General features: G+C 37.2%; 1 protein-coding gene across 2 annotated transcripts in view; it reads left to right on the top strand.

Annotated features, from left to right (window-relative positions):
• Positions 1 to 16,967, top strand: part of LOC124218055 (dipeptidase 1) — a 142,040-nt gene extending 125,073 nt beyond the window's left edge. For both annotated transcript variants that reach the window (XM_046624428.2, XM_046624421.2), the window contains one exon: positions 15,245 to 16,967. In XM_046624428.2, coding sequence (XP_046480384.1) covers positions 15,245 to 15,361 — 117 coding nt within the window. In that variant the 3' untranslated portion in view covers positions 15,362 to 16,967. The remainder of the gene's footprint in view (positions 1 to 15,244) is intronic.
• The last annotated feature ends 7,721 nt before the right edge of the window (positions 16,968 to 24,688 follow it).

Below are 24,688 nucleotides of genomic sequence, written 5' to 3'. Positions count from 1 at the left end.
AAGCAAGAAACAAAATTAATGTATAATGCACAAAGCGAGTTGTACAATAATATTCCACGCAGTTGAGTGTTGAGATCTGCTCAAATATTCATTTAAAAAAAAGTAGCAAACAGAGAAAACCCATTACTGAAAAGTTCTTTCGCCTTTCAGTTACAGAATTCTTGCTTTGCAATACAAATTTAAATTGCCAACCTGCTTCATACTCGATGAAAGTGTCACTTTTCGGTTGACTGAAAAAGATTCTCGTCCCCGTCCCCCTTTCTTCTTCCCCTACTTTCTTACCCGTATTCCATGCTATAATACACAGTCAGGGAATTTAATTCCGAGCTCGGAAAACTGACAAGACTCTACGTTAGCACGGAATATCTTAGAGAAAAATATCCCCACATGCCATAAAAGTAGATACAACATTTCACTCCAATCTCTTGAGTCGCGGTCACAAAGTTTCATTCCGGATTGAAGCGTTGTTTTGTTAGAAATCATTTAACTTGCCATTATTCGCTTCAGAATAAAGACGTACCTGTAATGATATACATAATATACGTATACACGAATTATGAACGTTAAAGTCAAGGTTGGTTTTCTTACTGTGTTGTTTTTGATAACGAGCATAACGTAGCATTGAAAAACAATTACAGATAAATAGTTTCACCTTTTTCACATACCTGGTCTTTCGATCAAAGCCTCTGAAAGAAAGTAGATTGCAATGAATTTGAAAATTTATCAAATGATCAACGGCATCTTGATTGTCCATAAATGTACATCAAATATATATTTCGTACGATGAAAGAACCGAAATTTCACGGCCTCGCTTTGTTTCTAATATTCTGCCAGTTGATATTTTCAACTTCAAGTTAAATTTGAACAAAAAACGACTCAATAATCCGCTGATGGATAACGTGAAAGTTACGATATTTATGAAAAATTCTCAAACTTATACGAATGAAATGTTGAACGAACGGTTTGTCGAGAGAAACTTTAGCGGCACGTCTCGTTGTTGAAAAAACTCATTTACCGGGACAGTTGTGCCGTGGAAACTTCCACCCGAGCAAAAGTCTTGCTTGCGACTGTCCAGACAGTAAGCAGTACGAACAGTAGAATGATCTGCTGCTTTTCTCGTGGGATGGTCGGCACTAATTAGTAACTCTTCGCATGCCGAAGCAATTCGTGCGGAATGAATGCACCGCAGTCTCGAGGGCCGGACTTAATTGATGATTAATTTGACCCCGTTAATTAGAAGCTCGACAATCTGAATCGCGATCTTTAATAAAGATTTCTGAAAATACGAAAAAAAAAAGATACGCTACAAGCGGATACTGTTCTGGCATTGTCTCACGTTCGTTTCACAACAATCAAGTATTAAGTTTTCCCCAACGATCTTCGATTTTCAGTCAAATGAATCCAAGTCATAGCAAATAGTTACAGGTTCCCAGATATTTTCGGGAAAAAAATTCCATGACATTTCCAGGTTTTACAGATTTTCCAGGTGTGTTATTTGCTATGGCATGTGTTATATGTATAAATTGCCGTTATTATGAATTCCACAATGTAAAAAATGTGCGAAATTCGTTACGCCATGTTGGGACATGTGCATTCATCATAGAAACACTAGATCTGAATAATTCAGAAAACTTGTGAAGTTTCCAAGGAAAAGTGTATTGTGTTCCAAGTTATTCGTCGTTATTCAAGATTCATGTGGTAATTGTGACCATATATAGTGAATTTTTGATATACAAGTATTTTATCAAGTTGATAGAAAAAAAAAAATACCATACAACAAATTTCACCTTACCAAACGCTAAAAGTTGGTTGGTAAAAAAATTTTACCATTTCAAAGTGAAAGAGTAAACGTGAAATGCCTAATGCAAGGACGTGTCATTCGCTATGATAGTAAAACTAAAATTGCGTGATAAAAAGAAAGCAACATTTTTCCCTTGACTTTAATCCAGAGCCAGAGTATTCTTTCTCTTCTTATTTTTGCACAGCAATTTCCTTGGTGGTCGTCAAATTATAAATTCCGTTATCTCCCTGACAGTCCACTGCACCGAGTGTCAACTAACGGAAATAGGGTAAAATGATAGATTAAAAAAACAAAAGGGTACAGGTTATCAACATCGCGAGAATCAATTAAAATCAACGAGTCTCGAATTTCTCCTACGCATCTTAATTTCACACCTTCCAACGGCAGATATTCAGGATAAGGAATCAATTAGAAACTACGCTAAAAATAAAGTGAAAAGTAAACGTGGATGAAACTTCAACGAAATATCAAGGAAGAAAAGCGAGGGGAAACGTGATAGCGAGTACAGTGCGTCGCGTCGTTGACCTCGTTTCACCGATTGTGCTCTTGTCATTTTGGAACTATGATAAAACGAAATGAGAAAAAAAGAACGAAACGTAGGTTATGCAAACGATGGAGAAGAAAAAAAAAAGGGAAACATTCCTACAGTGGAATAAAATTCCATCGGCTACACGTACGGGTAATACAGCCGTTTCACCAAGCACAGAAATGAACGGACTGGATTGCTCAACGCGACGAACGTGGACGCGGAATTATTGGATATTGTCCCGTACGGGTCACTTCACGTGGGTAGATTCTACTTCCTGACCGAGCAGGGAGGAGGTTACAACCTAAACCTGAACACGAAACGGCGAATAGTTTGCGAGGTTTACAGTGGGTACAAGTAATGTGTTGTGTAGGTACGTCGAGTCGCACACAGAGAAAAATAAACCAGCCATACGTACATACGTACGTACCTATATAGGTTTATATTGCAAGGATATAAATATAGTTGTACAAGTGTTACAGCTACAAGTTTAATTAAAAACTCTCGCCTGAAATCACGCGCAAAAGTTGGCGTAACTGTTCGAGGACCTAATGGAAATGAAAAATAGTAATAAATAGAAAGTCTCGTGGATACTTGAAAAGTTCTGAAAGCGCCAAATTTCGAATTTTTTTTTTGGCGAAACTTCAAGCGGAGAATTCAAACTTGGACGAAACAATGATGATCGGAAAATTTAAAAATCCGAAACACTGATATTTCGCACGATCGCGATCGAAATTTTTCAGTTCTGTGAATTTCTATTTTGGTGAAATTTCACCACTTCGAGCTTTCGTTGTCTTGGATTTTCGATATATTTACGTTCGGTGTTCTGGTCGTTTTGATTGTTTACACTCACTCGTTGAGTAAACTACTCTACGTGAGCATATTTTAACTTTTGGAATTTTGCTCTATCGTAACTTGAATTTTCGAAATCTTGCAATTCGAGACTTTGAGCCGACGTGGTTTCGACGTTTCGAAACTTTTTTGTTTTGTTAAAGCTTGATTTCTTCACTTCAAGTTTCGCCAGTAAATAATTCGTAATAAGGAGTTTTCGTAACTTCGACCCCGCGGCGTGGATAGACAAGTGAAAAATTCGGTATAATACACGCATGGTGATTCGTTCAATCTGAAAGTTCAAGTTCAATTTTTTGGACGGTTAATTTTTGGGACGATAGAATCGGACAAAAATTTGGTCCTAACGAGCAAAATTCGGTCCCGGCAGCGAAATTTCAGGGTTAATATACATTCAGTCAAATATTATTTTCAGATAACCAAACCGTTGATTTTATAGTGAGCCGAAAACGAAACCATTTAGTAAAGTCTGAGAAAAGGTTCGGCACCGCAATCTCATAAATTCTGTTGCGATTGCGAAATCGGATATACACAGTCAAATCATTGTGCAAGGATTGTAAATAATTGCTTAATTGTTGTAACTGAAAAAAGTATCATTAGATTGTAATTTATGCTACATGAATTAAGAGCCACGCCAAATAATGATAAAAAAATATGCCATTGTGAATTGACAGGCTAATTCAATGGTATCAGACCACGAATGATTTAGTTCTACTGATTATGACCTTACTTCCTTTGCGACAAAGGATTTTCAACCCGTTGTGGAGAGTATTTTGTCACAAATTTAGTTTGCACATTTATGATGTAACGTATTATTTATTAGCGTTAATCAATTGATTACACTCGTGATCCACTCTTAAATTTCGTAGATTTTACTAATCTTCATCTACTGAATAGATTTAGGGAACCGTATGAAACGATTTAATTGAATCTATCAGGGGTTTATTTAATATTTGGATAATACCAGGAAAAAAGTACTATTTCGTTAAATTGACTAATTGTAAATCAAAATCCAGATTTTGTATTTATCGGACAGAATACTTTATTGAATTAAAGTTGTCACGATTTTGACACAACTATTTCATTAATTTTGGTATTCGCAACAAAATGTTGAATCCCCGCGAAAACATTTTCTACGAAACGAGTGTACAAATCGATTTTATTTTTGTTTCAAGTGAAAAATTTTCTCTGAATGTGAGGGCTTCAATTGCCGTTGACTTCGCAGCACTTTGATGATCGGTACTAATAGATCGATCTGAAAATTTTACTGTAAATACGTCATATATGGTAAATTTTATACGCGATCGTCTGGAAAAGGTAAGAGGATACTTTTACGCCTCGAATTGATTGAATTGTTGCTATAAATTTTTTATGCCATGAGTTAGGAACGGTTTGTGACCTCAATGAGGGTTGAGAAAATTTGCTGGCCATCCAAGGACAGTCTGATGAAAACGTCGATACAGTAGCTCGTCAGTTATCCACGAAGGTAGTCAGGGCACATGAAATATAAATGAAATGGAGCTCTGAACAATTCCGACGCCACTAAATCGCTCGGAATAATTACAGGCCGGGAAAACAATGACTAGATAAAAATACGTCCAACTATATCACATCATATAAAATCTACAACTCAATTACGGATCTGAATTATACATTGTTATGCATAATAATATTAAATCAAATCTAATGTTAATGTATGTTTAGATCTGATTGGATAAATTTCATGGTCTAAATATATATACTTATATACGGAACTTATCCCAAATTATTAACTCAATTTTGAAACAATTATTTTGGTGTATTGCTTCGAAAGCTCAACCGAATGGATAATTCACAATGACTGAAGTATTCGACTCTTAATTTGACAAATCTTTTCTTTCTTTTCTCTCTCCGCACGCTGGAATGTTTATTTTATAGTAATATATGTATAATGTCAAATGCGACTAGATATGCTTTCAAGATCCGACAAGACCTGGTAATTATACGGACTAGATACAGAAGTTATATCCGCACTGACATAATCTTACGTATGACCGACCAGATTCTATTATGTTAAGTTGGAACTCACGAAATCTAATCTCAAATCTAGCTCAACTCGATATTATACCTTATAGTTGTGTATCAGTATATCTATTGCAATATAGTTATGCAGTTGTATCGGATCGAACCAGACTAAATACAGATGGATCAGAACAGAATATGTAGATCAGATTAAACGTGGTTGGATCAAAATGGGCGAAATAATGTGATGTATAATATGATAATAATACGATGTGATCATATGAAATTATACTTATTTAGATCAGATTAAACAGAGACAAAATTAGAGTTCAATCATAGGATATGGGTCAGATACGTTTTGATTAGATTCTACAAGATTCGAACCATCTGTTTTCTTCCGCAAAGTTATGCTGTGTGATCAACGTATCAATGCCATATGGAAAAATGAAAAAATTCTTAAAATAGATCAAGGATGAATCATTATCACAGTTCTAGGTATTTCATTCCTTACTGAGAGTTAGCAATAAAAAAGGGGGGCAAACATAGTGAAAAGTTAGTATCTAGTGTGGCAAAGTGGGGTCTCGATAAATCCTGGTTACAAAAGACGCGACCTGCAGCACTGAGTATTTTTTCAAGTTCCCGGCCCCGACAGCTTGACCGTATCACACGAGAATTAAACTTTACACGGAAAAGCTTCTACCGGGTAATTGAATCGCAAAATGAAAGTTTTACTATTCGAAAAGTTCCCCGAATTCCGCGTTGGATTCCAGTACTGTTTCCGGAATTTAATATAATGCGACATACGTACGTAGCGTGGAATTGGATCTGTCCGAAATGAAGCAATCGATAAAACAACTCAAATGTAGCATCGATCCTTAGCAACACTTATAAAAATGAACCTATGCCGTACAAATCGCGATCAATTTATTCAATGAGATTTACGACTCGAGGTTAGATCGAAAAGAAATTTATTAACATTATCGAAGGTAGATCGATAATTACGATTTTCATGAATGATTTAGATCACATTCTGGTTAAGAACATCATACGACGAATAGAATAATTCTAAGTTCATTTATTTACCCACGAGCATTTCTCACTCGTCGTCAGCTAAGTGGGGAGAAATTTAATCGGGACCGTTGTTATACCACGTCTGACAAACGTCATAAGTAAATTGTAAGTTTTTAACGAAAACCGGTGTATTTTCGAATATTCATCAACTTTCCAAGACCTTCCGGACAATTTTATTCATAAATATGTCGCGGAATGTCGGTCATAGGTTGCTAACAGTCTGCGAAAATAACACATCACATCTTATGATCTGAAAGAGATGACAACATCGATCTAATGTAATAAATTCTTCAATCACTATGAATATTACAGATTAGTTGCCAAATTTCATAATTCTATGAGTGGAAATACAAAAAAGCTTGACGTGAGTGACTACCATTCAGTAAAAGTCCACAGTGTATATTCAATAAACGAATAATTACACGCAGAGAAAGTTTCTTAAGGTAATGTAGTACTTCTACCCTTACCGACCGAGAAAACTCACCCTTTTTTTCCCTATATTAAATGAACAAACGAACGGAAAGATTTTATTTCACTGTGTATCGCTCTTTTGAAGCGGGATTCAGGAAAGTTACTCATATCCCGAAAATCTCCAAAGATATGTGTGGTTTTTTGACACGTGTTACTATTCCCACATTTCCCGCATTTCAGTAAACAAAAAGTGCGTAGCCGAGATACTTTGCGCAATTCCGGCAAGAATCAGGAGTAAAATGAACCATCGTGAGACTATTTTCATGCAATATTGAGGTCGCTAGACGAGAACTAGGAATTACAATAATTTTGTAAATAAAAGATGCTCTCGGTCGGTAAAGGTAACGTACTACGTGACCTTAAAGTAGATCTTTTGCACTCACAGGGGCTGAAACAAAGTACTCAGTCAGGTCGATTAGCTCTTAGGATCCGTTTCATGACATCGCGACGCTCTGAAGACCTCCCCACCTTTTGATGTGCAACTTCTAAGAGAAAAATCAATTTGATGCCTGTCTAAGCTATATTCTCACGTATCACGCAAGCTGAATTATATTTAATACATTATCGGCACGTGTCTCTGACAGTTACCAATTTAGTGCAACGATCAAAGTGATAAATCTGACACTTAATAAGCACTCGTTTCTGAGATATAATGTATTACTGTATAGGGATAATGAAGAAACATATTCTCTTTGTGTAACCTCAAGGCCTCAATTTTAGCGAATAAATATGATGGTTTGAGTGCATCTAGTTAATACCGGCAGTAGCCTCGATAACTCAAATTATAAACCAATCTTTTATTGATTGAAGTTTTGAATCTTTACTGGAGAACCTCATACTGCACAGGTACCTTGTTATTTGCAAGGCAAAATACTGTGAAATTAAATATCGCCTATTTCATCAATTTGATATAACTGTGCAATACTTTAAGCATTACAATTCTGAAATTCGTCACTTATAGGAACGTATGCAAAAATTTGTTATGAATTACGTTGTAACGATAGTTGGAACAAGTTTAATTACAAATTTTCACATATGTAAGTCGTTTCGGGCGAGAACGGACGGATAAAATGTGAGATATTCTGCAAGCCCTAGAGGGTTGAAAATCGATCAATTTTCATATCTCGGTGCACACTTTTAGGAGTCAAAATTTGCCCGATCATTGGTATATAATTGGCGAAAATGCTCATACGTTGACTCAGAACAGAATTTCCGTCTAAACAAAGCTAATAAACCGATCCTACTTTTTAATAAAAGGGGTGGTGTTAATGATACAAAATCGATAGCTTGTAACGATATTACGCGATATTGAAAGACCAACACACATTGACGGAACACACAAACAGCGAAGCATTGTTCGGTGATTCGCTGGAATATCAATCGGAGATTTGTCTGCAGATCAGCTCAAGGGGCGATTGGAGAATGCTGCCAGAAGTCGGGACACCGATGACCTCACGGTCAGAGGCAGAGCAAGAGCTGAGTTGACTTCATGCATGAATGAGCGTAGGAGAAGCGCTATCAGGAACCATATTACTGGAGAACCTGCCACCACATACTACGGAGATCCTGACCATGAGCCCCAACCAGGACCATCAGGTTCTCCCGCAGTAGTGAGAAGGGTAATGGAGACAATAGGCATAGCTAGCCATCAGGCCCGATCTGTTCATGTTGGCACTCAGGATTCAGACCCCTCTTTCCATGGTGCACCTGAGTATGAGAACTTGGACGATGCCTGTATGCAAATAGCTCAGAGAAAAAAAAACTAGCTCCAAATTTCGGAAAGGCTACAGCTAGGGTGTTAAGGTCATTCACAGGGACTACAGAAGAAGCAGAAATGTGGTTCCGAACTCAGATGCTGGGGGCTGCTGATGAAGAGCAGTCATTCTGGAAGATAATGGCAGAAGCTGCTGAGTACGAAGGCTTTGATCCAAAAATCACTGCTGCATTGTCGATAGCAGGATGGAGATGGAGAGACAGGGCAATAAGGGATGGCCAAATAGAGCTACAGGAGATGATAATACTAATCAATTTTGAAGGAACTGCCTAGAACATCCTGTGCAGTAGCAACGAACCATTCGATAAGGATATGAGAACATTTTGTCTGACTTTTGCCACAAGGGGAGCCTTTTTCTCAAATATCTACGAGAAGAGTCGAATTTAGTGGAGGCAGCTCATGGAAATGCTTAGTGTTAAATATAACATCCACATTTCTGTGCTTAACAACAGATTTCTATAATCAAGGAGTGCGTCGAACTATACTATACTATATTCTGACACGTGTTAATTCGTGCGATCTACTAAATTTGAATTATGATTATGCGATACTTGATTAACTGTAACAATATTCCACGGTGTATTTTATATATATATATATGTATCAAAACAAATATTTAGAAGCTAATGCTTTAGTCCTCGCCTCCCTGAAGATTAAATACATTTTGGGCAATGATTTTTTGTCGGAAATATTGAAATCCTTCGTACTTCTCGATCTCACTGTTCCCTGGACACGTTTTTAGATTATTATACAGCATTTTAAGGAAAATGTGTGCATATTTCATGAATGAGATGAAGAAACTTTCACTAATATATGTGTAACGTACTCACTCTCGTCACGCACTTCTATAATATTCACAGCCAGACGTTTATCCCTTCTATCTAAAAGCCTTTTCATTTCATTACAATAAACAAGCTCACTTGAAGAAAGATTCTATAGAAACAGGAAGAGTGATAAAAAATAATTGGTAATATGTATTTATTATTCAAATTTTTTGCATGCTATTTATGAAATTAAAATTAGATATGCCAATTTTTGCGGAAAAACATTGTTATGCGATCTTCTTTGCGAACTCATATAGGTTGATCGACTTTTTTACGTCTCAAGCTCACTGCACTTAGTGCAAGACTGGACAAAGTCTATTGTTGAGAAAAAATCAAAATTGAACAAGACGTGTCACAAACTGGGTTCAAATAAGATGAACTAGTAACCAAACTAACTTGAAATATAGTCGAAACGCTGATTGTAAGACAACTCTCTGAATGCAATAGACTTACGATTGAAGATAAAAATTTTTCCCAAGACAAAGTTTGTCGTTACAATTTATACGAAATAAAGTGGCTTTGCAATTACTGAATTTAGCCCGTTGGTCACTCCGAACGTCTTTGAGCTCTGTGGGTGGTTTTGCGTGTCCAACTGAGTGTGGAAATTATATGGAATAGCGAGACCGAATCAATAATGCACGACGAAATGTCGGAGATATGTCCATAACTTTGTTCAAATGTGTTTACTATTACTTTTACTTTCGAAACTAAAGGAATTTGTCGACTAATCCAATATTCGTTTCTCGCAACGTCTTCTGTTATCGTATTAGAAGTTGGAGAATTTAGAATAAGGCATTGAGGATTTATACGTCTGAAGTTCACCAATTCCGAATAAGGCGCCAAAAAAAAACATCAAGCAAAGGGCACCGACGGTCCACCAGTTTCGATGATGCACGAAATGTCGAATAAGCAGACTTTTAGATCTACGAATGAATGGGAATGATTCTCTTTTCCCGAATCCGCGTATTTTCGCTGACTATCATCAGACACAAAATTTGGGCAGATCAATCCAAAATTTCCAAAGTTATTCAGCCTAACATAACGCTCGAACGTTTTCTGTTTACGAGTGTTGGACAATTGCCAATCATGTCATTTTTGACATTTCGTCAAACATTCTCGTACTCATAGACATGTATTCAAAATTACGTTAAATAACTTCAACTATTTCACTGAGAAATAATTGTAAAAACTTGCACGCCAGGAAACGCGAATAATTTGATATGTTTTTTATTCAACAAAAGTCATTTTAACTGTACGAATACACTAAAATACAAGTAACGTTGCACTGAATGAGTACTTTTCGCAAGTTCAATACAAAATATATCATTGTTTATGCGCATTCATTACAGCTTTGCCAATATATGGAAAGCATGAGTCAAGTCCGTAGAATTATTATTTCCACCCTGAACGTGCATTTCGTTCCTTTCAACAGCATGCCTCTTATAATCATTCAACTGTGACGTCACTCTCGCTTGCTCAATGATTTCTTGATCGACATAAACTGTCCATCCTACATTTTATACCCACCAACGATCGAATGAAAAAGAAAACCGTCACCTCTAAAATAAAACCCAATTGACGCGAACAACACGCGGCCCTATTCAGAGAAAAAATTACTATGTTCAGTTTGATTCGAACTTTCGGTTCTACCGGAAATAAATCGATTTTAAATGTTGTACTGACAAACCTATACTTTTTCCAAATGAATAATTATGACTTTCCGAGCTTATTCATTTATTGTAATAAATTTTTGTAAATTTTTGATTTGCCGAAATTTTTGTTTTCTATATATTTTTTTTTAATATGTTTCATTTAGTTCCAAAGTTCCGTTGCGTCCGCATCTCTTTCCCATCTTCCTTCCTTATAGTCAGGTTATCCTTCATCCTCCATCCTGTCCTCTTATTTCCATCCAGCTTCACGCCACTCGTTATCGTCCTTACTCCGCTCACTCTATTCCCCACTATTCTGGATTCTCGCATCTTCCATGCACTCGTACTCTTTGCCCGAAATCACTTCTGTACCATCCTCCATGAAGTATACTTCAATTCCAATCTTCTTCAAATCAGCTCTCATTCCAACGTTTGTATAATCGACTTCTATTCCAGTCTCCATCAAATACGCTCCAATTCCAACATTCAAACAATCCATTTCGTTGACGATCAGCTATACATTTGAATTCATCACTATCCCAATAAAGCATTTATGCATTCAATCATAAACCTTCCTTATATCAATTCTTACTCCTTCCTTCATCAAAATTGTAGTCATGTATCCGAAGGATTTTTTGCAAGTTTCCAACGCTTCGCTGATAAACGGCAACTAAAGTTATAGTTTGGGTCTTTACTATACCATTTGTAAAAAGACATCTGCATCCGCCGCAATCAACAGTGGAAACGAAACATTACGCGATTTGTAACAGCGATAAAAATCTTAAGCGAATTTTAACATGATTATTCGACGGTAAGTTGGATCGCATACGGCCCCATTAAAATGATAAAATAGTCTGAGAACTAGATTCCCTGTGGATCCTACATTATCTTCGCAGGCAAATAGCGTCAGAGCCTGAACGAGGTTGGAAACTGTCCCAAGAGATTCACCGGTGGATTTCGCAAGGCTATAGAGATGCCGCACTTAATCTCTGACCAATGGCAATCCGCGTTTGGCTTCGTTGGATATGTTGAGTGTTAGATTTATGCACAACTATTCGTTAGTCGATTGCAATTCTGACGTTCTAAAGGCAGGTTAGTAACGCATATCGAGTTTCAATGGATTATACCGTGACCAGGCAACTTGGAGAGAGAAGGCAAACGTGGTTATCGTTCTAAGTTTGTGTAGACTCCGATCATCGGCCAAAGACATTTTCATACCTGCGCCAGTAGATGATGGAAAGCTTACAGACACCTATTTAAGTATAATTCAACACCCGTTTTCCTCACATCAAACAAACTAGGGTAGTATTAGTGAAGACTGGTTTAAAAAATTTGAATTGACGACTAAACAAAAATTGTTTACAGTCTTGTAAAAACAATATTCGTAGTTGGCGAGTGATGTAGAGTTTATCGAAAGCCGTACGTGAATTTTCATTCGCAATGGTACGAGGTGACAATAAGCAAAAGCTCGACGATCAGAGTTGCATGTAAGCTGATTCCTCCAACAAGAACGAATAAAAAGATGGTTCCTTAATGTTTAAAAGTATCTCGAACAAGGAGCGTGGAAATAGTAAAATCTACCATTCACCTTAAAGCCTAAGATGAGAAGAGCCAGTCGAACTAAGGCATTGAACAGAAATTCACTACACCTCTTCGATTGCGGGTCTCATCAGGATCAGAAGCGAACGCGACATGTGTTACGATTATACTTGATACGATTGGGCCCTTTGTGCTCTTTGGTTCACCTTTACCTGATACTAAAACCAATAGTAAATCAGTCCCTTTGCTGGATGATAGATAAGGAGGTGGAGTGAATCTGTGAAGAAATAATGTTCTCAGACCTATTCATGGTCTTACATTATGGTAGTTATATTGACTCCGGATTATTTCAAGTTGATTTTCATGTCTAATGGCTTATTGTGCTTGAAGGATCTACCGTAGAACATGATAAACGGTAGTTCACTTCACATTACTTTATTTGCGTTTGATGAATTGTCCAGAGTGTGATGGAAACATCCAAATACTTAAGGATGTACTGGCTATACATTCTCAACCAAAAGTGAATCTCGTCGACATTATTGAATACTATATGATAAGATGAAAATCGGAAAACAATCAGCTACACTAAAAGAGATGAGAAAATTAAATTTGAATGATAATAATGCCCAGAAGTTATCAATAAATTGTTTGAAAAAATATTGTCATTCAAATCTTGAACATCTACCTCCTCATAATTTGAACTTATTGCTAGTTTTGTGTAATATATCAAACGTGAAGCTCTATATACTAAGCAATTATAACCCTTACGCTGCACACATCTGGACACTGGTGTCTCACTGGGGTCGCTGGAGACCCCGCGTGAAAAATCATTACGTAGAAACAAAGAAATCGATTGAAGTAACTTGAAAAAATGTTGGGATACTCCTTAAATATTATATCTCGAGGCAATTTAGTTACATTTAGCGAAATGGAAATTTGAATATGAAAAAAAGTTCATAAAACAAAATATCGGAAAATGGATTCTACTAAAAAAATCATAACTCGATGAATTTTCAATATTTCAAGCTGAAAATCGACTGAATAACTTTCAGAACACAAATAATTAAGAAAAAAAACAGCGATATATCGCACGATAAAAAAGAGGTATTCATTTGATCTTTGATTTGAGATGTTTATGTTGAATTCATCAACGAAGATACCGTGGGGCCATTTTAACCTCGATGTGCAGTGTAAGGGTTAAATTATTTAGGTGTTATACTGATTGAATTTTTCCGAAAACATTACGCTCTATCTAAAGCACACAAAGACTGCAATCCTGCAAGCTAAATTCTCTTGAATGAGTGCTTGATTGAATTCTTCCCTTGATAAAGGCTGTAAAATTGTTTCCTGGGTACCAACAAACTTCTCGGTAAAACAAACAGTATGAAGGGAATTTTTAGTGAGCATTAATGAATCTAACACCTGTACAGAGATGAACAGACGAGGGTCGCTATAGATTGTTAAATGCGGTGCGAGAAAATTGTGATATTTGTTGAAAACACTGCTTAATTTGAAATGTGCAACTACTAAAAAATTATGCCGTAGCACTTTGATAAATTCACTTCATGTATATTTGGGGAGATGAAAACATTTTATAAATTTTTAAGTGACGCGGCAAACGAAGCAAAGCTACAGATATACATATTTTATGTTTCTGGCCTTTCTTTTCCGTATTTTAAAGCGCAATTCAAGGTCCTCACTCATAAAGGCAAATACTCATGACTCGCGATGTCAACGATTTCTTTACTATTGTCAACAGATGTGTTTTTATCACCGTAAAAAATTAATAATTATATCTAACAGCACTTTTTTTCTTTATACATACATATACACGAGTATTCACAAATATCTATCTCTAGTTAGTATGTTAGACATTTTTTTTGAGATGCGTTAGATGTTTGCGATCAAAAATCCTCAGATTCAAATAAGGTTGAACTTCGCAACATTAATGTAGCGAAGTATTTTTTTGAAAACTCATGTATCCAAAGTTTTGATCGATCAAGCGTGATCGAGACTTAAAATCTTTACTCATTCTGGATTGTAATTACAATTAAATGTAGATTATGGTTGCATGAAACATTCCATACCAAGTCGATCAATTTTTTTAATCTCACTAACTTGAATTTGGCCGAATCTTTCTTATTTGACAAAACAGCGCCTTGAAAACTGTAATTATGTGTATTGTTCATATTTTCATGCAATGCTTTTCGAGTTATGAATACTCAGACATGTTTGCTAAGAAGGCAGAAATAGTTGAGAATTTCATCGAGATTTTACTAATATTTGAACCTTGACTTCTAGAACTCCAAAACAATTGGAAGAAACATTGATTTTGTTACGGAAATTTATCAAGAAGTTAACGAGGGCTAAAACTTTACCAAGACACTTGAATATTCGTAACTGAAAATCAATACGCGGAGAAATAAAAAATAAAAAATTGAATAATTTAGAGAATCTACTATCACATGAAAAAGTTCCAGCTAAATTAAAAAATGTGAGATCAATACCTGATCAAGTTTGGGTGACATGTTAAAATTATTTGCAAACAAGTCTCGATGCAACCACTTGAATGAATATTAAAGGCGTCAGAAAAATTAAAAACCATCCAATTAGACAGGATCGAAACGTATTCATAATTAGTTATATTTGCTTGTATTCTCATGTCGCAAATTGCAAAATAAGAAGTCTAGCGTGATTTTTTCCATTTAAACAACAGTCATGTTTTGTAAATCTGTGCAGGTGAGGGACCGTATGGCAGGTGAAGGGATCGAGCCGCTGGAAGAAGAAATACCTCGAGACGACGTCATAGGAAGATTATATTGCCGATATCCAATAACGCCGTCAACAATTCCCTGAACAAATAGTTAGCAGGAAGTTGACAGCTGGTTGAATGTGAGCAACGAATGCCTTAGTTGCGACAGGAATTTCCGCTGGCAGTACAATGAAACCTGGGAATAACGAGAAGCAAATTATGACGGGTGTACCAGCGATTCCACCATTATGGGACCCGCTTCCTTACCAGAAGTTCAAGCTCTCTTCCTCACAATTCATCCACCAGGGCAATTGCTTTCCGAAGCAATCGTACCGTCGAGAGGTGTGTGAATATTCGCTTTACGTATCGCCGATACATGGACATGAGAAGTTTGTTCCAAGAGAAATTGATTCTCATGGAAATGAGCGTGTCTCCAAGTTTGAATGTATGCGAGTGACGAGTGCGGGAAAACTCCGGCATTGTAAACGAAAAAAGTTCCTTTCTACAAATTTAATTCAAACGAGTAATTTAAAAAAAAAAATCGTTATCCGTATAGTGGAACAGAATTTCAACGATACCGCAGAGAGCGTGAAATATTAAAACCAAATTTGAAAGCTCTCCCGAAAGATCGCTAAATAATTACTATCAACTACGAACTTTCTTATAGGACGAATGACGTGATATAATATTATAATAATACTCTGTTCAATAATTGACTGTCGAGTAAGCGTGTATAATAAGTACGGTAAACTGTGTGAATTAATGAAGTGTATTTACATAAACTATCGTTTGTGTAAGAAGAGAAGAAAACTGTACACTGTTGTGAGATCAGTAACGTAATGACAGTTAGATATCGACATTATTTGTACTGAATTCGAATTCTATCAATTTTTCTTTACGAATATACGAGTATACACAGTACACACATGTACGTAGATATATTATTAATAATACGGTATTCGGAATATTATCTTGCGACGGATACGCGAACAGCGGAATATTTATTTACCTTGCTGTAAATATTTATACAAGGAACATTGAAGTTCAGTATTCTGAGGGAAAAAAAATTAAATAAAAATTCTGTTTCGATGACCAACACGTTTGTATGAAATTAAATTATGACCATCGGCATTCAAAATTTTTCATTTACGTAACAACCATGAGGAATTATTATTTAAACTGAACCAAATCACCTGAATTATTTCATTTTATTGTTCACTTGAACACAATATGAATTTGAAAAAAAAAAATAATGACGTGAAATAGATAGTAAAAATGTACATGAGGTACCTGACAACAAGCAGAGACAATTTCACCAAGACTTTGCACGAAATAAATCGTAAGTGTTTTTTTACGCTGCAAGCGTAGGGCGATTAGTTGCAGAAACAAGCAATGCTAGTGAAAATGCGATGCAGCTACGTTTAATCAAACGACGGGTACAAACGAGTTGACTAGCCATTTTCTTCCAACCTTAAACTTTTACCCTAATCGGTGAAATTAATACCGACCCTTAATTCGTACCTACAAATATGTTTAAGATAAGAATAATAATGTGTTCTTTCGGTTTCTATACTGATTCATATTTTATCATAGTTTACTTACAATTAGGTTTACGATAATTGGGTGAATTATTACTTCGTCAACCGCGTAGAAAATCCGTACATCGTAAATGTACCTATCATGTCAAAAATAAAAGTTTACTGATTTCTATTTCACGAGTTTATTCATATTCCGTATACAATTACACGTTTCTTATCCTTATCACCTTTACAGGCTCACGCGTGGGAAAATAAAAGAGGAAAAATCGACACGGGTACGTATTATATTGCATGTGCGGTACGATGATACATTTTGTCAATTTTTGTAAGAAGTTGATTGACAATCAATTTAATCCTGTGTAAGAAAAATAATAGCAACGTACACCTATAACCACCAAAATATTATTGTGCAACGCTTCTAATGTGGTGCAGATACTCGGTGCCATGAGATTAGCTTGAGACCGAAAATTAGGAGTCGTTTTATGAAAATTCGAATCAAAATTGGTATTGTTAACAGTAGATTTTCAACAATTATGTAATAGAACGAAAGTATTAATTCAGTTCTTGTTCATTGGGAGTTCGCTTGAGGTGGTTAACTACAAGGATACAATTAACTCATACAGGCTGATCCAAATTTCTCAGAGCTTTCATATCCTGGCAGAAAAAAATTTGATGCCAATATGTAACCGCATCTTCGTATTTTATTTGGTACACAAAATTCTATACTGAAACATATCCGTCCGGTACTCCGTGACTACGTGTGCTTTGTTCACGATGAAGGTACAAAAGAACTCTGGTGAAATTTCAACTAGTCCTTAGAAGAAGAGTATCGGATCTTGCGATCAAGCATTCTGTTGAAACTCTAAGGGGTATTTTTTTGCCTGTAAATAGAGAGCCTTTGATGTGTAGTCTCATCCACTGAGCCGTTGTCTGAGGTTAAAATTGATTAAATAGCAATTTAGTGAGTGGGATGCCCTGATAAATGAAACTTCTTGTGTATTTTTGCCTGAAATATTAATTTTCAAAGTCCTCTCTGGAAATTGCGATGACTGGTTGTCATGAATTTACGTGTAAACAGATAAATTATCATTTCATATCCCTAGTAGCGTTCTGAGGTAAGTCAGTCTACAGGCTGCAACTGCAGACACGATGTGTCTACTTCCACATTTGACTACGGTTCTGACATCGAAATCTGAATTATTCAAAATCTTGCACGAGTTTGTTGTCAGAGTGCAAGAAGTTGCTGTCAAGGAAGATCCTGTATTGACTCTATGGAAAGACTTCTCACAGAGTATTCTCAAATTTTTGCAACTGAAGGCAACGCTACTAGAGATTATTGAAATCGAGACGAGAAAGGCCTGATAAATGGAACTACATGATATCAGAATCTGCATATTTTGAGCCACAGAAATATCCCTCGAAGTTTCAGCAGAATCTATGATTCGGAGATCTGATACTCTCCTTATTAGTGGAAACTTGACTTGATGTGTTCCAGTAAGACTACATCTCCAACGAGGAAAAAATGCAAGTGATTGCGTCTTGTACAAATTATCCAATGTATCCAGTAGCTAATGATCGACTATCTATACTTGAGTCGATTGACATTAGGCTGGGTCAATGTGGCAGCAATCCAAGTGGACTCAATTGTTATGCGTATTCAACGTATTAATGAGAAGATAGACACGCTCGTTGCTGATAACAACCTTGTCTTCAAAAAGGCGTTGGCCAGTATTTGGAAAACTAGTAAATGTTGCGAAGGGTCTGAAGAAGGTGATTCAACATACGATGCGTCAAGCATGACTCATTTTAAAATTATTGGAGGTCAGCTGGCCAGTGTGTCGTTGTCTAATGGATTGTCTGGGGCAGAACAAGCTCTGCCCATAGTGGTAGAAATGCTTGTGCTGTCCAGCTGGAGCTAGTGTCGAAGAATAACTGCGATGACCTCATTGTGGTGAAGAAGTTGGAGCCCCATCGCAGTGCTTCCGGCATGGCAATTGTAAGTGGTCTCATGACAGTTCGGATAATATGAATCGTCGTTATCCTGCACAATTATGTTAGACACTTAATCGGGTGCTCGAGTAGTTTCCGTCCTACAACATAAAGTTGATTGGATATCTGAAAGTGCAGCGCATGGTAGGAAAGACACTACCGTAATGCATCTTCAAGTTTTGTTTCTCACTAACTTATTGTTAGCGAAGCGATTGTCAATCTCGCAGTCCGGTATCTCTCAGCCATCGCAGCTGTTGCCAAGTCTGCCTTGAATGATGGCTGGTAACGCTGCGGTTAATGAGTACTGCACAATATCTCTACACTCGTATAATCAAGTTTCTCGAGTATTTTCGCTTCATCTATACCATCTGATTCCAGAACTTACTGAAATCTGGTTGATGAATTGTACCGTGAATGTATAAATTACGGTTTAATCGTATAAAATTTGTCACACAAACCGTAGAGAATATCACGGTCCAGGGGTTAACCAGTTCCGACGGCCGGTCTACACGTTTTACAAAATCACTTCACGTCACTTGAAGCGAATGAAGTTACTCGAAGTCATTTGAAGTCAGTTAAAGTCACTGCAAGTCACTTGACGTCAATCATATTTGGAATTCTGACAGTTTTAAAGTTAGTCCTCGGAGAAAAAAAAACCTCAACTTGGGTGTTATTATCTGTGAGTTGGGGGTGTGAATTTACACACAAGTTGAGGGTTGTTTTTCCTTGACGGAGGTGTACGGTCAATTGACATAGTGTTTAACACCTCGATCACGGTTACACTAGCGATGTGCTACTTTCAGGTAGACAACTAAATGGGATGGTTGTTGCATCCTCTTTGCTACTGGATGGGCCTGATGGTCCAGAGTTCTTTTTAGCAGAGGTATAAAGTACCTACTGAATAAGTGGATGGGTTCGAAATTCATGTTTCAGTAATATGTGCTTCGTAGACAGAAAATGAAGACTAATATGTTGTGCAGCAGTAAATCTGATTATGGGTATGCGAATAAAGTTTGATGGTGCAGAAAATTCGCAATAGATGTGGTGTGCCATGTGACGGGTTTTGAGTCCGCACGAATAATGTGGGGGGGGGGGGGGGGGGGGGGGGACAATTAGAGACGGGGCGGATGTAATAGGTAAAACTTGATGTGTGTATTTGCGAAAAAGGGGGAGGTGGTACATGCGTTGCGATCGGGGGGGGGGTGAGTCGACTTAAACTACGAAAGATACAAAAGGGTTGTAGACTTTAACGGGGGCTGATCACGCCTCAGCCCTTAGCGTTACTTAATACTAACTAACAGGTACGCGCGCGGGGGAGGGAAGAGTGTGTGAGGTGCCGGGAAATGTGAGGTCGGGAGGGTTGGTATTGCGAGGGGAGGAGCAGATCGGCTGTAACCCTAATAGCTAACCTGGCGTCGTCGGCGTGTGTGGATAATGGTGTGCGTGTAACGGTGTGAGTGTCGGTGTCTCTCTCGTTTGCTCTCTCTCTCTCTCTCTCTCTCTCCCTCCCTCTTCGCTTCTCGTGAATTTCTCTTCTTTTACGTGTTGCAGCTTCGCAGGTCGTGGTCGTAATGCCGCTGGCGCTCGGCTCTGCCGAGCGTCGGTGGGCTTCGGTTACGTTCGGGTCTTTCCCGACGGGACGGGACTCACCCGTCCGGCTCTTTCCCGCGGGTTTGGGGTTTGTTATGACTTGCACTCTAGGTGCAACGTCACAGCCATTTATGGGTCACTCACGAAACATGTTAACCACGAGCTTTAAGCACATCTGCCGTTTCGATGTTTTGAGCATGGTGTAACGCGGCCGATTTAGGAGTACTTACGAGTGTAATTTTTTTTAAACTTTCAAATTGATTTGGAATTTTTTGTGAAATGATCGTACTATTGTAAGGAAAGTGTATACGGGTTAACTAGGACCGAATGAATATTGTCATAGAGATTTTTCATCCATTTCTTTCACCGTGAGACGGGTTTTGAGGTTGTATTTAGGAAATTATTCAATAATTAATTCGTTTGATAATATTTACGGATTCTGGTTGATTACAGGGTACTTCCTAACATTGAAACGATCACGTTACAGGAAATTTCCAAGCGAACCAATGCTTGATAAAAGAACAAAAATTGGATGTATTCTCGTGAATACTCCTCAATCAATCACGTGATCCCGTGTCTAAAATACGGCTCTTGAGGTATGAACACACTGGCAAGAAATATGGAAGATCCGAGAGAAACGTTAAAGACTTTACAAGATAAGAAACCATACATGAAGCAATAATTTTCCTGCGACATGCGTCATTTTGCGATTCTTTTCGCGGTCTGTCGCTACGTAGCGCGCATATAGGCTTTGAATATTATGACCCGTGAATTTGAAAATGTACACCACGTGTCATTATGACTTACGTACATTACGTATATTATATGTTACGGTAGCAAAACTCAGTGACAGAACTGTTTCATCATAAAAATGAAACAAATACACAGCCATAAATGAGGCTATTTCTCATGTTACGTATTATACACATCTCCGGCCCTGTCACAGCGAATTTTCTTATCAGAAATTATAGAGACGGTAACATCAATGAAAACGTCTTGAAAAATTACTCCAAGTTTCCGGTAATTAATTGTTTCAGTAACAGCATGCGATTCGTATGTTGAGAAAGTTGATGGTTTTCACATTTTCGAACCATCTTCAACTTATTTTATTTCAAAGTTTATAAATTTTAACATTTGTCCAGGGGCAAATATCAGAACCATTAATATATTATTTTGAAACTAGTGTCACCAACTTTTGAATGGTACACCACCCATTATCATGGTGTTTCTGGAAAAACGAATGATTTCTCACGTGTAATTGAAAATTGAGTTGATGCTATATTTCATGGAGTAAATTATTTTTGAAGTGAAGTATCTCTCAATATTCCACGTCAAGTATACCTAATGAAGATTAAACTTAAAACTGAAGATGTTAATCACAGGATTAACATTGAAATGAAAATAAAAATAAACTTCTGTATTCGTAGAACTAGTTAGTTTAAAATTTTCAATTGGACGGTTTATGGGCTCCTGAAGTGCGCTTCGCGTTTTGACTAGCTTCCATATCGATCTGTCATGTAAGCAGCACTGTCCTCAATTCAATTGTTTATCTCAAATAAATATATTCATCAAAAAAATAAAAAAAAGCTCCTCATAAAAAGTTTTTCTTCGTCTGGGACTGGTGAGTTTCTCTAAATTCCAGTGAACAGATTTAATACGGCCTCGGTTACTCATGCTACATAACCCTACTTCTTAAAATACAGAATTTAGAATGGCAAAGTCGAAACGTAGAAATATTATGCATGTATAGAAAACTAGAATATAAAATAGTCAGAATTTTGGTACAGGATATTATTATGTTAGTCATTCGGAAGATTCTATAATATAGCTTTCTGTACTTTGACCTTTCTACATTTTGACTTCTCTATATTTCAAATTTCTGCACTTGGAAAATTCTGTAAAATACATTTTGCAGTCTTTTAAAGTTCAATATTATGATCAGTGTATTTCTTGATTATCGTACATTTTCACCCCCACGCCCTAATGAAACGCTGCGTTCATCTTATTTCTAATCGTGAGCCCACTTTAGACCCACTAACGTATAGGCGTGTTCATTATAAATATGTAGAATCATATTATCACTATTTGTGAAATATCGAATTGGTTTTCCGTAGCAATAAGTTCTCAAATACCCGATAAATCCAGAGTAGCGATGTCCACAAATTTATGAAGATCTTATCAAATCTTCTCCACAATATCCAACAGGTTTCAGTTTCTTCCCGCTGCATGTAATCGCTAAGACGCGTGATCAACGGTCAAAATAACGGAGGTGTATCTGATGATGGTGAATTTACGAAATCTAAACTAAATGTACGGTCAAAAAATTGCTTTTTCAGCGTGAATCTCCGAGCCAGAGAGAAATGGGAAAATCAAACGTAATTCAATCTTAGACAAAAAAAAGTGAGCTGAACTCGACTCCAACTTTTTCAACCTACGTAGTCTAATGCAACAAAGTCCAACTTCAGAGACGTCTTTATTTCATCTTGCTCGTAAAGTTATCTGCACCTGCGTGTCTAACACAATTTTTAAACCTGGCCCAGCACTTTCGACCTTGCGATGTATCTTCCAGGCAATTACTTATTCAAGGTATCTGTATTTCTTCAAGAACTTTGGCTGAAAAAGTTTCTCGAGTGCCGTGACTTTTAACGTAATCCTTGTCTGTGACAGAACACGAATACTCCCGCGGGGTTTCATTGCAGACGCTTTACCGGCCAGAATGCACTGAGAAAAATTTCATTTGTTATAGTAAGTAGAGAAATTGAGTAAAACAGGTATCATTAAAAAAAACTGTTTGAATATTGTTCGAATTGTGAAAAATGAGGTACGCGTATCCATTTCGCATTATTGTTGATTCTTTTTTGGTAATTGCAACTCAAAAGTAGTTTGTTCGGTATGCTCTACTTTTTTAGTTAAACAAGGCTTCAACATCAATTTATTGTTGCACAAGAATTAAATTTTCGCAACAGTTACAAGAAAATATAGTAACAGTGATCATAATGAGAAAGAATAGTAACAGATACTAGAGAGACTTTCTGGTAACAGCTACAAAACTAATTTCCATTTTGTTTCGATTGTGGTAAAAAATGAAAATAGTTGTGGACCGAGTGGTAACCGGAACTAAGAATTTCTCTGTGTGGTGGTATCTACATGTATCGTGATTTGATATCCAGTTGAATTTCTGTAATTTCATATATTTATCGTCATCTACCGCAAAAAGAATCTCACACCAGATTCCTTGCTCATAGAGCTGAAGAAGACTTACAGTCCATTGAAAATCCTCCCCGCTCAATCTGATCTATCATTAAAAAAATCCAAACAACGATTACTCCGAATCAGATAATCGGAAGACATACAAATGAATGATACAAATGGAACCACCTTAATTCCCTATATCCCATGAGCAAAGGACTCCGCAGGGAGAATCCTAAGCTGTTAGGAGGTAGATCGTGTAGACTTCGATGAGTGGCTACCGAAACCAACTCTACGCCCAGCCAACTGTTATTTGGCTATTTTAGGGTCCGTGCACCGTCGATTATGCACTTACGTGCCTCTACTCCTAATGCAGAGAATGATGGAGAAAGGAAAGGATCGTTTTTAAGGGAGGTAGGCGATTCGATTGGTAATTTTGGTTCATTATTGATGACCAAGTAATTGAATTATAACAGTGGTTAAAGTAAAGGAGTCGCCTTGGGGGAAGAGCTTGAGTAGGCATGGAGAGATGTGCTTAGAAGTGACTCGTGTGAAAGCTAGGATGGGAGTGACAAGTTTAGAGAATGTAGGAGACTCGCTAGTTGCAGTTTAGAGATAAATCTGCTGACTCGGCGAAGGTAAGGAGGGGATGCAGGGTGTAAAGTGACTATAGGACTGTGGGAAACGAATACTAGGTCTGGAGGACGTAACACAGCTTTGGTGGAACACCGAATGAAAACAGACCAGATAATTCTGTTCGAAAAAATCTCCTCGCTGTTCAACTCGGAACAGTATTTTTTCTGAGATCCGCAAACATCCTAACGATATCAACATAACGGATGACGGGTATCAAATCCGTTCCATTCGCGTTGCCATCCTCCCGATTTTTTTAATCGATCAGAAAATGACACGTGATTAGTCGACTCCACTCAACTGGAAACGTCACGTTCCGAGTGTTCCTGCAGTTCTTGGATAAATAGCAACACCCAACAAATGAGCAATCACTATCAGGTTCACTCTCACCTTGGTGGAGTAAACTGCAATGTTTACGAAACGTCGACAAAAACGAACCAACCAACTAACCAACCACCAAAACCTCAAAGGCTTTGAATATAGGTATATTTG

The sequence above is a fragment of the Neodiprion pinetum genome, chromosome 1, assembly GCF_021155775.2.
Source record: "Neodiprion pinetum isolate iyNeoPine1 chromosome 1, iyNeoPine1.2, whole genome shotgun sequence".
NCBI lineage: Eukaryota > Metazoa > Arthropoda > Insecta > Hymenoptera > Diprionidae > Neodiprion > Neodiprion pinetum.
Note: the sequence above shows the minus strand (reverse complement) of the source record. Positions and strands in the feature narration are given on the sequence as shown.